The sequence below is a fragment of the Phyllobates terribilis genome, unplaced genomic scaffold (genome assembly GCF_046119375.1).
Source record: "Phyllobates terribilis strain yellow unplaced genomic scaffold, ASM4611937v1 Scaffold_9__5_contigs__length_417890890, whole genome shotgun sequence".
Taxonomy (NCBI): Eukaryota; Metazoa; Chordata; class Amphibia; order Anura; family Dendrobatidae; genus Phyllobates; species Phyllobates terribilis.
Window position 1 is genome coordinate 94,083,204 of NW_027362769.1, and position 15,363 is coordinate 94,098,566.

General features: G+C 43.5%; 1 protein-coding gene across 3 annotated transcripts in view; it reads left to right on the forward strand.

The window, feature by feature from the left end:
* Positions 1 to 15,363, forward strand: part of PDE1A (phosphodiesterase 1A) — a 550,086-nt gene that overhangs the window by 473,843 nt on the left and 60,880 nt on the right. For all 3 annotated transcript variants that reach the window (XM_073646788.1, XM_073646789.1, XM_073646791.1), the window contains exon 6: positions 11,438 to 11,578. In XM_073646788.1, coding sequence (XP_073502889.1) covers positions 11,438 to 11,578 — 141 coding nt within the window. The remainder of the gene's footprint in view (positions 1 to 11,437; positions 11,579 to 15,363) is intronic.

The following is a 15,363-nucleotide window of genomic DNA, read 5'->3' on the forward strand; positions in this document are numbered from 1 at the left end:
CCCAGGGCGGTCAATCCAACGGTAATTTGTATATATGGATTTTATAATGTCCGACTACGCCACCTGTGGAGTGCGGCCAAAGGGGCCGCCGCTGCGGAACAGTCCTCTGAAGCTGGTGGTTTTGCTGCAATGGTATTATTACTCACCACAGGAAGAGTGTAGCTTCAGGGCAGTGTGGGTGGATGATGGTGGTTGTAGTGCAGGGAGTCAGTAATGAACACAGAGTCCGTGTGATGCAGTCCCAAGATCTTTACTCACAGTTGTTGCAGTCCAGATTACAGGTACCAGAGCTATCTCACCCATCGTGCTGTGCGTACTCAGTGAGGGGCTCAGTCCACCCCCAGATAGCTCCGGAGTACTTAGCAGGACCCCCTTCTGTGTGTCCTTTCTCTGGCCTTCTCCCTGCACCTCACACCCAGTGACACTTCTATCCGGTATCCTCGGGCCATGGCGGGCGACTTGTGTTCCGTCCCCTGGGTCCTATGTGGCTACCTTCTTAGTGAGACTGGTGTGGACTTTTGCCTGCAGTACATGAAATGCTGCAGCCTCCGGTTTCTAGTTGAGCCTTGCTGTTTCTCCTCTAGTTGAGGGACCGGTTCCCCTTATCTGGCCTGACCCCTCTACCTCCTGGTAGCAGCGGGAGTACAGGTGGCCTTCTGCACGGCCCGTAGCCCTAGGGTCCCTTCGGTTCCTGGAGCCTTCCTGCTCCCACTCCTCTCTTCTCTCCTTCAGTCCTGGGCCTCCCAGGCTAGGCCCGCCTCCGGAGCAGAGCTCATGCCGAGCCTCTGCTCCTGTCACTTTTCCTCCTCTGACTGGCTTGCTCTTTCTAAGATGGCTTCCTATTTATACTCTCCCTGTCATGTGCTCCCCTAAGCTGCTCCCCTAAGCACCCACTACATAGGATCCTCCCACCATCTAGGGACCTGGGACTGTGCTCTCCCTTAGGAGCAATCTCGCCCTAACCCCACTGCGGGTATGTGTTGGATGCAGGTGTTAGGGTCCCGAGCCATACGCCTTCCTTACCTGAGGGTGAGATACCACACCTCTGGGTGAGATGCAGTAACTCTGTGGTGACTGCACCCTCAGGGGCGCCACACACCTTTCTGCACAGTTTTGAAATGGCGACGAAGATGTTTAGTGCTGACGACGATGCCATTATCAGCATAACTATTCCGGTGATTTACATGCTGGAGCACACATTAAACAGAATTCAGAGTCAGGTGGTCGGACAAGAGGAGGTGGAGGAAGTAGAGGAGGAGTCGTATGCGGAAGGGATAACATCTCCAAGGTCCAGACGGTTGGCAGCACCAAGGAGGCAGGCATGGGAGGGTGGGGGAGAGGGATTAAACAGGGCGCATGGTAGCAGCCAAACTGTTGAGGAAGGTGCAGGAGCCGAGGAAGAAGTGGAGGATGAACTGGCGATGGGCATGGAAGACTCATCAGATGAGGGAGACCTTGATCACATTTCTGTTGTGCGAGGTTGGGGGGAGAGGGCAGAGGAAAGAAGCATGATTCTTACCTCGCTACCAACACAACAAGGACTTGGTCCTCCTGGATGCGCAAGACACATGAGTGCCTTCTTGCTGCACTACCTGCAACATGACCCTCAGATTGCAGAATTCGAAGTAATCTCGACTACTGGGTTGCCACACTCTTAGATCCCCGGTACAAAAGTAAATTTGCCGAAATAATTCCTGCCATAAAAAGGGATTGACGCATGCAGGAGTATCTGCAGACGCTGTTGCAGAATCTTACATGTGCTTTTCCACAAAACACCAGTGGTGCACGAAGTGAATCTCACAGTTCTAACTTGCCAACCGCGGGACTGTCGAGTCTTCATCACTCAAACCGTAACAGTAACACAGTATCTGCTGGTAACAGCAATTTTGTGAAATCGTTTCACCACTTTTTTAGACCATCCTTTGCAAGGCCACAGGAGACAAGAAGTCTGACACATAGTCAATGCCTAGAGAGGATGATGCAGGAGTATCTCCAAGTGAACATCGAAGCCATGACTGTGTCACTGGACCCTTGCTCATTTTGGTATTCCAATCTGGAAAAATGGCCGGAGCTCGCCACTCACGCCTTGGAGATCTTGTCATGCCCTGCAGCCAGTGTTCTCTCTGAACGTGTGTTCAGCGCTGCTGATGGTGTGCTGACAGATAAGCGCACGCGGCTGTCCACTGAGAATGTAGACAGACTCACGTTCATAAAGATGAACAAATCATGGATTCGCAAGGACTTTTCTAATCCTGTGTTATCCTTGGGAGGCTAAAAGCTTGAGGATTTGGTAATATCACCTCACCAACCGTTTTAAGCAACTGTGGGGCAATTGATACCACTTAACCCTAGAACGCATGACCATAAAAATCTACACTTTCATATACCTGGGGCCTTTTAGGCCCGTGTGCAAATAACATTGAATAACTCAAACTCAAATGACAAACAACTATATACATGAAGAATACCTAGAGTTTCAAAATTCTAACTAAAGTAATCTTGCAGAAAATAGAAAACAATTAACAGGGCGGGACTGCGAGGCCCCAGGTATGCGTTCTAGGGTTAAGTGGTGTCTGTGCCACAATTTTGGGAAAAAATGGAAACTCTTTTTGGAGTCCCCTTGCTGTGTCTTACGTGACGTTGGCATCGTCAATTCCAGGTGGGTTGGGTCGCTCCCCCCCCCCCCTTTTAACTGTAAGAAACTACATACACTATGGCTTGGGGTAACACAGATGATTGAGTCTGAAGAGCTGTTTACTCAGAGGTCTGCTCCAAATCTTCAGTGTCTGCTAGTCAGCGTAGAATTTTTAACTGCATCTAGCCTAGGCAATACTTTGGGCGTAGTAGCCCAGCTGCGAAGCAAGCTGCACCGCCTGTGTATCTAATAAGAATTTTTAAATGCATCTAGCCTAGGCAGACTGTGGGGACCCCCAACCAAACCCAGACGCTCAGCCCCCCTACCGCCCCCCTTTCCTTGACAATACAATAATGTAACTCTTACAACTGGATGGGTGAGGATCGGTCACAGCTTTATTAACTCTTTATACTCATTCCATTAGAAAGACATTTTATTTCTAAAATAATTCAGCTTGTTGCAGCATGCCCTGGGTCTCCACTCCGGCAACTTGGCCAACAAGTGTAACTCTCCAACATGTCCTTTCTATTTCCAGGCCGCGGAGGATCCTGCGTACTCGTATGCAGGACTCTGACCCCCACCCATCACTCTTAACGCTTGTTCCACTCCGTCCTGGAGTCCTGACAGGAATATGTCCAGTCCAATATCCATTAAGTGAACACCGTCGGGCCGTATGAGGCCTGCTTTATCTCCTTCCAGTTGTCGGTGTCGTACCACTACACCGCCTCTGTCTCTTCTAAATTTTGCCATCCGAATATTTATTACCCGCCTTGTCCGTTCGATGGCTGTGATGTCTCGCGCACCTTGCCATACCGCTATCGGCACAATCTCTGACCATACTATAGCTAGTTTTGTGAAAAATTCTCTGAAGCGCTCAGTGTCTAGTTTCATTATTGCCATTAGTTATGCGCTCTTGTGATGACCTAGGTTGTTTCCCCCGGCCTGTATAACTAAGATGACCAGACATCTTGCCTCTCTCCCTACCTTGATTACCTCCATTAGTACCTGTGGCCATAGCAGGCCTCTAATACCTCTCCAGTTGAAATATGTGTTATGAAGCTCTAATTTCCTCCCGCCTGGGCGGACTTTCGCCCTTTAATCTGCCCAATATATATACGAGTGGCCTATCACCCACACTGTTGGCTTAGCGTCACCTGTAAAAGAAACAAACCACGTTAGGATAACAAGTCCGGTCTTATGTATCTTGCCAAACACGTGGATCACCATCTCTCTATCCTCTGAACTTCCGTTTCTGACAGTCCTGCTCTTGCTGCTTCTGTGGCCGCGCCTATGCGGAATGAGTTACATAGTTACATAGTTACATAGTTTATAAGGCCGAAAAAAGACAAGCGTCCATCGAGTTCAGCCTATTTCTTGTGCACTGCAGCTATTCCGCAGTGTTGATCCAGGGGAAGGCAAAAAAAACCCATGCGGTATAGGCCAATTTACATCATTGAGGAAAAATTCACTTCCCGACTCCAATCTGGCAGTCAGATTAAATCCCTGGATTAACTAACTATCACTAAGCATAAGATGTAATTTTATTGTTCTCAAGAAAGGCGTCCAGGCCTCTCTTGAACTCATTAAGTGAGTTGGACATCACCACTTCCTCTTCCAGAGAGTTCCAGAGTCTCACGGCTCTGACCGTAAAGAATCCCCTTCTATGCTGGTGCAGGAACCTCCTTTCCTCCAGACGCATAGTGTGCCCCCTCGTCTTTGTCACCATCCTTGGTATAAACAGGTCATGGGAGAGATCTCTGTACTGCCCCCTGATGTATTTATACATGTTTATGAGGTCTCCCCTAAGCCTTCTCTTTTCCAACGTAAATAGGCCTAATTTTGACAACCTCTCTGGGTATTCTAGTCCCTCCATTCCCTTTATTACCTTAGTCGCCCTCCTTTGTACCCTCTCTAGCTCCAATATGTCTTTCCTGAGCACCGGAGCCCAGAACTGTGCACAATATTCTAAGTGCGGCCTTACCAGCGCTTTATACAGAGGAAGAACAATGTTCTCATCATATGCCCCTATTCCTCTTCTGATGCATGTCATGACTCTATTTGCCTTTGCAGCTGCTGCCTGACACTGGGCACTCCAATTTAATTTGCTATTAACCAAGACGCCCAGGTCCTTCTCCATGTCAGATTTCCCCAACGGTTTCCCATTTAATATGTATGGGTGACTGCTGTTTTTCTTTCCCATGTGCATGACCTTACATTTATCGGCATTGAACCCCATTTGCCATTTTTTGGCCCAACTCCCCAATTTATCTAAATCCTCCTGTAGCTGTGCCCTATCCTCATTTGTATTAACTACTTTACAAAGTTTAGTATCATCTGCAAATATTGCTATTTTACTATGCAACCCTTCCACTAGATCATTAATAAATATATTAAATAATATAGGGCCCAAGACAGACCCTTGAGGCACCCCGCTAGTAACCCTGACACCCCCTGAGCTTACTCCATTGATAACCACCCTCTGCTTTCTATCACTCAGCCAGCTATTTACCCACTTGCATACATTATCCCCCAGACCAAGCATTCTCATTTTATATACCAACCTTTTGTGTGGCACGGTATCAAACGCTTTGGAGAAGTCAAGGTATACAACATCCACTGACTCTCCCCGGTCCAGCTGTGAGCTCACCTCCTCGTAGAAGGCCATCAGGTTTGTTTGGCAGGAGCGATCCCTCATGAATCCATGTTGATATGGAGTTAGACAGTTATTATCATTAAGATATTCTACAATAGCATCTCTAAGAAATCCTTCAAACAATTTACCCGCAACAGACGTTAAGCTGACTGGTCTATAGTTCCCAGGGTCACTTTTAGACCCCTTTTTGAATATTGGTACCACATTTGCTTGGCGCCAGTCAAGTGGGACAGTCCCTGTCCATAAAGAGTGCTTGAATATAAGATACAGCGGTCTGTCTATCACATTACTTAATTCTTTTAGTACCCGGGGGTGTATGCCATCTGGGCCTGGTGACTTGTCTATTTTGATATTATTTAGGCGTTTCTGAACTTCCTCCTGGGTTAGGTGGGTGATATTTAGCGGAGGGTTTACTTTATCACTCTGCATTTCCTCCGATAAATTGTTTTCTTTTGTGAAAACAGTGGAGAAGAAGCTATTGAGTAGGTTTGCTTTACCCTCATCGCCCTCTATGATTTTACCCAGGTTATTTTTCAATGGGCCAACTCCATCAGTTTTAATCCTTTTACTGTTTATATAGTTAAAGAACAGTTTGGGATTCGTTTTACTTTCCTTGGCAATTAGTCTCTCTGTCTCCTCTTTTGCTATTCTTATTTGTTTCTTACAGATTTTGTTTTTTTCCCTATAAGATATTAGCGCTTCCTCGCTGCCTTCTTGTTTAAGTTTACCGAAAGCCCTTTTTTTGTTTTTCATTGCCCTCTTGACTTCCTTATTTAGCCACATTGGCTTCCTCCTATTCCTAGCCCTTTTATTCCCATAAGTTATGTACCTTCTACAGTGACTATGTAGGACTGTTTTGAAAATTTCCCATTTTCTATCCGTGCTCCTATTACTAAAGATACTATCCCAGTCTATAAGGTGAAGGGCATCTCTTAGCTGATCAAACTTTGCCCTCCTGAAGTTCAGTGTTTTTGTGACTCCCTTGCTGGGCTCCCTACTGAAGCACATGTGGAATTGTATAATGTTGTGGTCACTATTTCCCAGTTGCCCCCCGACCTGCACCCCAGTTATTCTGTCTGGCCTGTTAGTTAATTTTAAGTCTAAAAGGGCCGTCCCTCTAGTTGGTTCCTGCACAAGTTGTGACAAATAATTGTCTTTGATAATTGACAGAAACCTGTTTCCTTTCTGAGATCTGCAGCTTTCGGTTTCCCAGTCTATATCGGGGTAGTTGAAGTCCCCCATAATAATCACCTCGTTATTTTTTGCTACTTCGTCTATTTGTCTTATTAATAGACTTTCCGTGGCTTCTGCTATATTTGGTGGTTTATAACAGACTCCTATGATAATTTTATTATTGTTTTTTGCCCCATGTATCTCCACCCATAAGGACTCGACCGCCTCATGTCCCTCCCATACATCCTCCCGTATTGTAGGATTTAGACACGTCTTTACATATAGACAGACTCCACCCCCTTTCCGACTTCTTCGATCCCTTCTAAACAGACTGTAACCCTGTAAGTTAACTGCCCAGTCATAGCTTTCATCTAACCATGTCTCGGTTATTCCCACTATGTCATAGTTACCTGTACATATTTCTGCTTCCAGTTCATCCATCTTGTTTGTCAGGCTCCTGGCATTTGCTAGCACGCAGTTTACACAATTTTGTTTTGTTCCAATCTTCTCCCTGTGGATTGTATTTGAAATTTTCTTACCTCCCTTCCAAGTATCTTGTCTTGGACCTTCTTTGTCGCACTTCATATCTTTCATTAGTATGTTCTCTGGTTGCATGTTCGTGTCCGGCGTTTTTCTTCCCATCCCCTCTTCTTCTAGTTTAACGCCCTCCTGATGAGTGTTGCGAGTCTCCTGGCGAATGTGTGTTTCCCGGGTTTGTTCAGGTGTAGTCCGTCTCTAGCAAGGAGTCCGTCATAGAGGTAATTCACACCGTGGTCCAGGAATCCAAATCCTTGTTTTCTGCACCATCGTCTCAGCCAGTTGTTCACATCAAGGATCCTGTTCCATCTCCTGACGCCATGCCCGTCTACTGGAAGGATAGAAGAAAAAACTACCTGCGCATCCAGTTCTTTTACTTTCTTCCCCAATGCTTCAAAGTCCTTGCAGATTGTCGGTAGGTCCTTCTTTGCCGTGTCATTGGTGCCAACATGTATCAGAAGAAATGGGTGGACATCCTTGGAACTGATGAGCTTCGGTATCCTATCGGTAACATCCTTGATCTTCGCCCCTGGGAGGCAGCATACTTCTCTTGCGGTTATGTCCGGTCTGCAGATAGCGGCTTCTGTTCCTCTCAGTAGTGAGTCTCCCACCACCACCACTCTTCTTCCCTTCTTGGCTGTCCTTTTTCTTGTCGCTTCTGGGTTTTTCTGGGTACTCTTTTCTTTTTTGCTTGCTGGTAGTTCCTCATCCTTAGGTGTGCCATCTTCGTCCTCCACAAGTCCTTGGAATCTGTTTCTCAGTTGTGTGGTTGGTGGTGTCTCCATGGTCTTCTTGCTTCTTTTGGTCACTTGCCTCCACTTGTCTGCCTCTGGAGGTTCTCTGACGCTTCCTTCACTTTCCGTGACCAGTAGTGACGCTTCTGTTCTGTCCAGGAAGTCTTCATTTTCCTTGATGAGTTTTAATGTCGCAATTCTTTCTTCCAGTCCCCGCACCTTTTCTTCTAAAAGAGCCAGTAGTCTACACTTCTGGCAGGTGAAGTTGGTTTCAGCTTCTGGTCGATCTGTGAACATGTAGCACATGTTGCAGCTCACCGTGTAGGTTGTCACATCTGCCATGCTGCTTCTTGTCCCTGCTGACTTGATGTCTGTCTTCTTTCTTGTGATACCCTAGGATAAACAAATTAAACACACCCGGAATATGCAAATTGTCCTCTTCAAGCTTCAATCCCTGGTTTGGCGATGCTTTCCAAGCAGCTGGTCCCGGCTGTACCCAACGATCTTCTAGCTGAAGGAGACTCTTCGCTTTTCCCAGAAGGCACCCGGAATATGCAAATTGTCCTCTTCAAGCTTCAATCCCTGGTTTAGCGATGCTTTCCAAGCAGCTGGTCCCGGCTGTACCCAACAATCTTCTAGCTGAAGGAGACTCTTCGTTTTTCCCAGAAGGCACCCGGAATATGCAAATTGTCCTCTTCAAGCTTCAATCCCTGGAGTGTGTCCCGTAATCTTTGGGGTGGTTCCCTGCCGATGTTATGCATTTATTAAATATAGCTTGGAACTGGTATCTTGATAATGGCGTCCCATCAATGTGTGATAGGAACAAATTACTTTGTGATCTGATTGTTAGATATGGTTTTACTATTGTTACCCGACTCAGTGTACCGTTTGTGGGTTGTAGAAGTACTCAAGTGCCCCTGCCCGCTGGAACCATTTTCGATTTGTGTATGCGTAGACGTATTGCATTATTGCCTATGACTACGTCCTGGTGTAATAAGCCTCCACTGGTGCTAATTTTGGATTGAGGGACTAATTCGCTTATGCATAGCGCCCCGAAGAAGGCGATCACAAATGCAGTAGACAGTAGTGTTGCTTCAAATTGTGAGTGTCATGTTAATGGTGTTAGGGATATGATGTGAGAAATCAGTTTTAGTGACACGGGACGGGACGTCTACACTCCTGACTTGGCAGACCCCTTTTCCACCCTTTTATGGATTGTCTGATGATGAATCTTTGTCACATCTCCCCAATTCAGTAGTTGGAAGTGAAATGCTACTCCGGTCAGACACCGCTGCGCTGACGCCCCTGATATGCCCCTCATCATTAGCTGGTGGAGAAATTCTATGGTGACTTGTGATCTGGCTTGTTCACATTGGTCAACCCGTCTGCCTGCTACTAGTCGTGTCCACTCTTCCCATGCCTTACCGTATGCTTGCCACGTCGACGGGGCAACTGACGCTCTGATTAATGGCATCAACTATTCGCCACTAGATCCCATAGGGAAGGTGGGCAACTGTTGCCCGATGGGTGGGCGTTGAGGAGGAGCTCTGTGAAAATCTGCCAATTGAATTGTTATAAAGCGTTAGCAGCAGCTTTATACCCCTCAGCATAGTGGCTAGCGCGGACCCATACATTGTGTTTTAGGCACAGGAATGCTAGCCTGGGTAGTAGGCCTAGCACTGGGAGAGACGATGATGCCATCTTATTAATGCAGTGCGCTAAGCTGGTGTTTTTTGTTATGAAGCGTATATTTTTGTAAGCCAGGAGCGCGCCCCATATTTCTATTGCTACCACTATTGGGAAGAAAAATTATTTTCAGGGCTAGATGCAGCGAAAAATTATTATTAATTGAAAAGCTGGTGGAGCTTGGTATAGATGGCCTAATACAATGAGACCCACACACTGCTAGAAGGCCAAATATTTTTTCAGAGTTAGATGCAGAAAAAAATTATATTCAGTTTGCAACCTGATGGAGGTCAGTATAGATGGACTAATAGAACAAGTCCCACACACTGCTAGAAGGCCAAATATTTTTTCAGAGGTAGATGCAGACAAAAAATTATTTTGAATTTGCAACCTGATGGAGGTCAGTATAGATGACTAATAGAACAAGTCCCACACACAGCTAGAAGCCCAAATATTTTTTCAGTGCTAGATGCAGAAAAAAATTATATTCAGTTTGCAACCTTATGGAGGTCAGTATAGATGGACTAATAGAACAAGTCCCACACACAGCTAGAAGCCCAAATATTTTTTCAGAGGTAGATGCAGAAAAAAATATATTCAGTTTGCAACCTGATGGAGGTCTGTATAGATGGATTAATAGAACAAGTCCCACACACAGCTAGAAGCCCAATATTTTTTCAGAGGTAGATGCAGAAAAAAATATATTCAGTTTGCAACCTGATGGAGGTCTGTATAGATGGATTAATAGAACAAGTCCCACACACTGCTAGAAGCCCAATATTTTTTCAGAGGTAGATGCAGAAAAAAATATATTCAGTTTGCAACCTGATGGAGGTCAGTATAGATGGACTAATAGAACAAGTCCCACACACTGCTAGAAGGCCAAACATTTTTTCAGAGCTAGATGCAGAAAAATATTATATTCAATTTGCAACCTGATGGAGGTCAGTATAGATGGACTACTAGAACAAGTCCCACACACAGCTAGAAGCCCAATATTTTTTCAGAGCTAGATGCAGAAAAAAATTATATTCAATTTGCAACCTGATGGAGGTCAGTATAGATGGACTAATAGAATGATGCTATGCCCAAAAGATTTTACTTCACTAGGTGCAGTAAAAAAATTGGTATTCTATACACAGGTGGTATATCTTGCAACACAGATAGGCTACTCCACTGACTAACACACTCTGCAATAGGCCAAAAAGGATTAGCTTTGCTAGATTCAGCCAAATGCTGTGAAAAAAACTTGCACAGCACTGGCACAGACCTGCCTGGCAAAAACTGATAGGAACTGATGTAACCTAGTCCTGAAAAGGACTCCAATTACAATTAGTCTTTACTCCCACAATCTATCTATTTAAGAGCACAGACCTGCCTGATAAAAGTCTCAGGAAATGCTGTAACCTAGTCCTTAAAAGGACTGCAATCACAACTATTCCCTACTCCCAAGCTATCTGTAGATTTGTGCGAAAATTGGCTTGAAATTAACAAGGTATAGCGCACACAGCAACAGCGGTGCCCTCTAACACGCAGCTGCAGCAATGAGAAAATGGTGGCGACGGGGAAAATGGCTTGGTCTTATAGGGCAAGGACATGTGACATACACTGCCAATGACACATGCCCTTGCTTGTGTGAAAAAAAGCACTTCGCTCCGTGTGTGCGCTGCTGATAGGCTGACAGATTGCACCTCCCCACTGCAAATGCGGGAAAGAGAAAAAAAAATGGAGATCTTCATTGTTCCTGCAGAGATCCATCCCCTGCCCCTCCCCCCACCCCGCTGTACACTCAAACTGCGTATTAACATTAATTTTCATCATTACTGAGAAAAAATCCAGTTATGATTTTGGTGCACGAACAGTTATCGAACATAACCTCGAACAGCCGAATTTTTCTCAAATTGTTCGTGTTCGCCGAACGGCTCGAACACCGCCCAAAACAGCTCGAATTTGAGATTGGCGAACAGTTCGGGTAGAACAACGCTCATCTCTACTCATAACTGTTCTATTCTCTTCTAGATCCCTGTTGCCTGTCTCGTATCATTTGTGGAAGCTCTGGAAGTTGGCTACAGCAAATACAAAAATCCATACCACAACCTGATTCATGCAGCTGACGTTACCCAAACTGTGCACTACATAATGCTTCATACGGGTATCATGGTGAGCAATTTAATTTTATCTCTTTAAACAGGTTTTCCTGTCTAGGAATAATAGACTGCACTAATTCCATGTGACTGCAAGCTGCCAAATCGTGAGAGTGCACAATGTGCACATTGTCACGATTACCCCGTATACTTGACCACATGTGTATGCAATAGAAGAGAATTGAGAGTATGCGGATGAGACTAGCCGGCACATGACTACAAGTATGCAAATTGTGTAGATGCAGTCATGTGACCGCTGAGGATTACATAGCACACTGTCACAATTCACATAGAGTGACTGCAGACTTTTCTTCTAAGGCCCCGGCCCCACTATCAGTATTTGGTCAGTATTCGGTCAGTATTTTTTCTCAAGCGTTAGAGCCAAAATCAGGCGAGGAACAATCAGAGAAAAGGTATAATAGAAACAAGTCACCAATTCTGCATTTATCACCCACTCTTGGTTTTGTCTCCCACTCCTGAGAAAAATACTGACTGAATACTGACCAAATACTGATAGTGGAGCCAGGGCCTTAGACTGGAAAAACCCTTTAAGTTAGATTGGATTATGTGTATTTATGCAATGGCAAATGTGTTATTCAAAACCTTGAGTTAATTAACAGAGGGCTCAAGTATATACCCTGGTATAAAGAGCAAACATAATCACACAGAGGTAGGAAAAATCTACCCTACACGTAGGAATCAACGTATATGTTTATTCTATTCCATTATAACTATATTCAATTATATTAAAAAATACTTACAGATGGCCTCTATTGGTTAGGTGGGTAGTCTGCTGCAACTACTGTGTACAAGGGGCACTCAGCTGGAAATATGAGGGGCACTCTACTGGTTATGTTAGCATCCTGATGGCATGGCAATTGGGGGTCTTCTAGCCATCCTCTAGTATGGTTGTAATAGGTATTATGTTCGCACAGTATAGCAGCATGTATTTATGTGTGCTGTATGGAAGCATTAGGTATGTTAGCCTAGTAGGGAACATGTGTTTATGTGTGCTGTATGGAAGCATTAGGTATTATGTTCGCACAGTATGGCAGCATGTGTATATGTGTGCATACCACCTTTCAAGGACAAAGCATGAACTCAATCAACAATATGGATTATAATACAGTATATATATATAGTTTGAAAGATGCGTGGCACTCCCTAAGGTTGGTTGGTGGCGGTGCACATGTAGGATTCCACTCCACATAGTAGTTATAAAGAGTGCTGGGTTCTTTATAAATCATATATATAAACTTTATTTGAATGACAAGGATACAAGTAAGTATTTAAAATTACAAATAAACAAAAGTGATTCACAAAGTTGATTCCACAAAACAAAACTTGGTGAGGCATCACAGACCCCTAGTCATAAAGTTAAAATGTATATGTCAAATTAAAATACACTTAAAAGAGCACAGCATGTAAAAGCAACATACATTTCTGAGCAAAGGTCCCCCAGGTAGGCTTGTATAGGTATGATCAATAATGATAATAGTAATAAATATAATGAGAAAACTAAAAGATCGAGCACTAAAAAATCACACGTTTCTTCTCCCTTGAGGAAGCACGTTGTGTGAAACTCGCATCAGGTCTGCTGGGCATTTGGATAACCTGTGCTTATCTTGATCATTTGGCAACAATAGTTTCTTCTTATTTCGATTGCCCACTGGCTTATTTCTTTCTGCATTATCAATGCTAGATCCTATGTTTTTTTTTTAATTATATACTACTATACTTACACATGCTTGGGCGCCTTTGGGTAGAATGCTATGATGCTTTGAAATGTTCTGCAATTTTAGGGGTGCTGTATTTTGACACATAAATCACAATTTTATGTCCAGGGGTCCATAATGCCTCACCAAGTTTTGTTGAGTGGACTTAACCTTTGAATCACTGTAGTTTATTTCTAATTTTAAACACACAGTTTTTTCCTTGTTGTCTAAACAAAGTTTATATACAGTATATTTTTTGCCATATGTTGAGTAAAAGATTCTTACCCTTATATGATACTTCAGGATGCATACTATAGGGACACATCATGTCTTGGTGGCATAAATTCATGTATGTATTTTGAGTTTTTACCAGAACACTATTATGTTGTGGTTTTGTATATTTGTATAAGCGCCATGCTTTTTTAATTGTTTTTAAATACTTATTTGTCTGTTTGTTTAAATCAATAAATTGATATTTTTTCTAATTCCATTTGGTGATCCCCGGCAATGCATACTGCTTTTTCTCTTTTGTAATTATATTGTTGATTGAGTCCATGCTTTGTCCTGGATAGATGTTATCTTTGCATAATTTTGCATGTGACCAGCACTTTAATAGTGTTGTAATGCTTTTGTATGTGCTGCATCATAGCATTGCTTTATATGTTAATACAGGATGGTGCATATGTAAATGTGTGCTGTATCATAACATTAGTTATGCAAGTACAGTATTGTGCTTCCATATTGCACACCAGGGCAATCGGGAAGAGCCGAGGCGAAGCACCAGAATTTGTCGCATCTAATGTGATGTGCCACTTCTGGGGCAGCTGCGGGCTGATATTTTTAGGCTAGGAAGGGCCCAATAACCACAGACCTTCCCAGCCTAGTAATATCAGCCTGCAGCTGTCTGCTTTACCTTTGCTGGTTATCAAAAATATAACCAGCAAAGGTAAAACTGGTTAAATAAACCCACTTAGTTTTTTTTATTTTTTATTTATTAGGTTAAACAAAGCTAAGCACCCTTTACTGCCACATGAAAGGCACTAAAGGGTGCAAGTTTATTATATGTATGGGGCTTGTGAAATTATATATCTGCAGGATATCTATATATCTGTCTAGCTAAAATCTATCTATTATATATATATATAATATTTTCTATCCTCTATCTATATGTTTATATAAGATTGCTTTATTATTTATGATATCTAGATTTAATTTGCATAGAGTATTATTAAAATTCATAGCATACAGATGTCATACGGATACTAGGTGAGAAAAAAAATGCACAATTGGATGACATACAGAATGATATACTCATGACATTCGCCTAGCACTCGCCAACTTTTCTGGCTGAGAATTTGAGCGATTTTATATACGCAGATGTGAGCGAACCCTAACAAGTGAATTTACGTCTAGTTGGATGTGTTTTTGCACTACATATCCACAACCATTTGTTAACCCCACACCATTGACATTATCGTGTTAGCTAGAATTATTTCTCCACTTTATTTCCACACTTGACTTGTGCTATTTTTAATATAAATGATTTATCAAACAGAGCTCCGCATTGTCCTTAACATATTTGCCATTAATATACATGTCTTTTCCCAAAGTAAATAGACTGAACCTGTTCTGTATTTTATTATATTTTATTTCCTGTACTTCTTTTAACGACATATCCTGTCTCGTTAGGGCACAGTGGAAAGTATAGAGACATATTGACATTTTAAAGAGACACTGACACCATTTTTAAGCTGCCCTATCTGAGCATAGTATAAAGTAGTGAGAGAGACCCTGGTTCCAGTGCTGGGTCACTTTTCAAAGTTTTCATAAAAATAAAATCACTGTATGTCGGTATTGGTGTGAACTGAACACGGTGTATCTAGTATTTATGAGCAGTGGTTCACCCGCCCACCTGCTGCTGATTGAGGCTGTGTGCCCACGTAGCATTTTTCAAGCGTATATGCTGCGGAATTTCCGCAGCGTAAACGCTTGAAAAACGCATGTATATCCGCACCCCATGGTCCCCAATGGGATTCCGCAAGTTCTATGCACATGTTGCGGATTTTTCCGCAGCGTTTATGCCGCG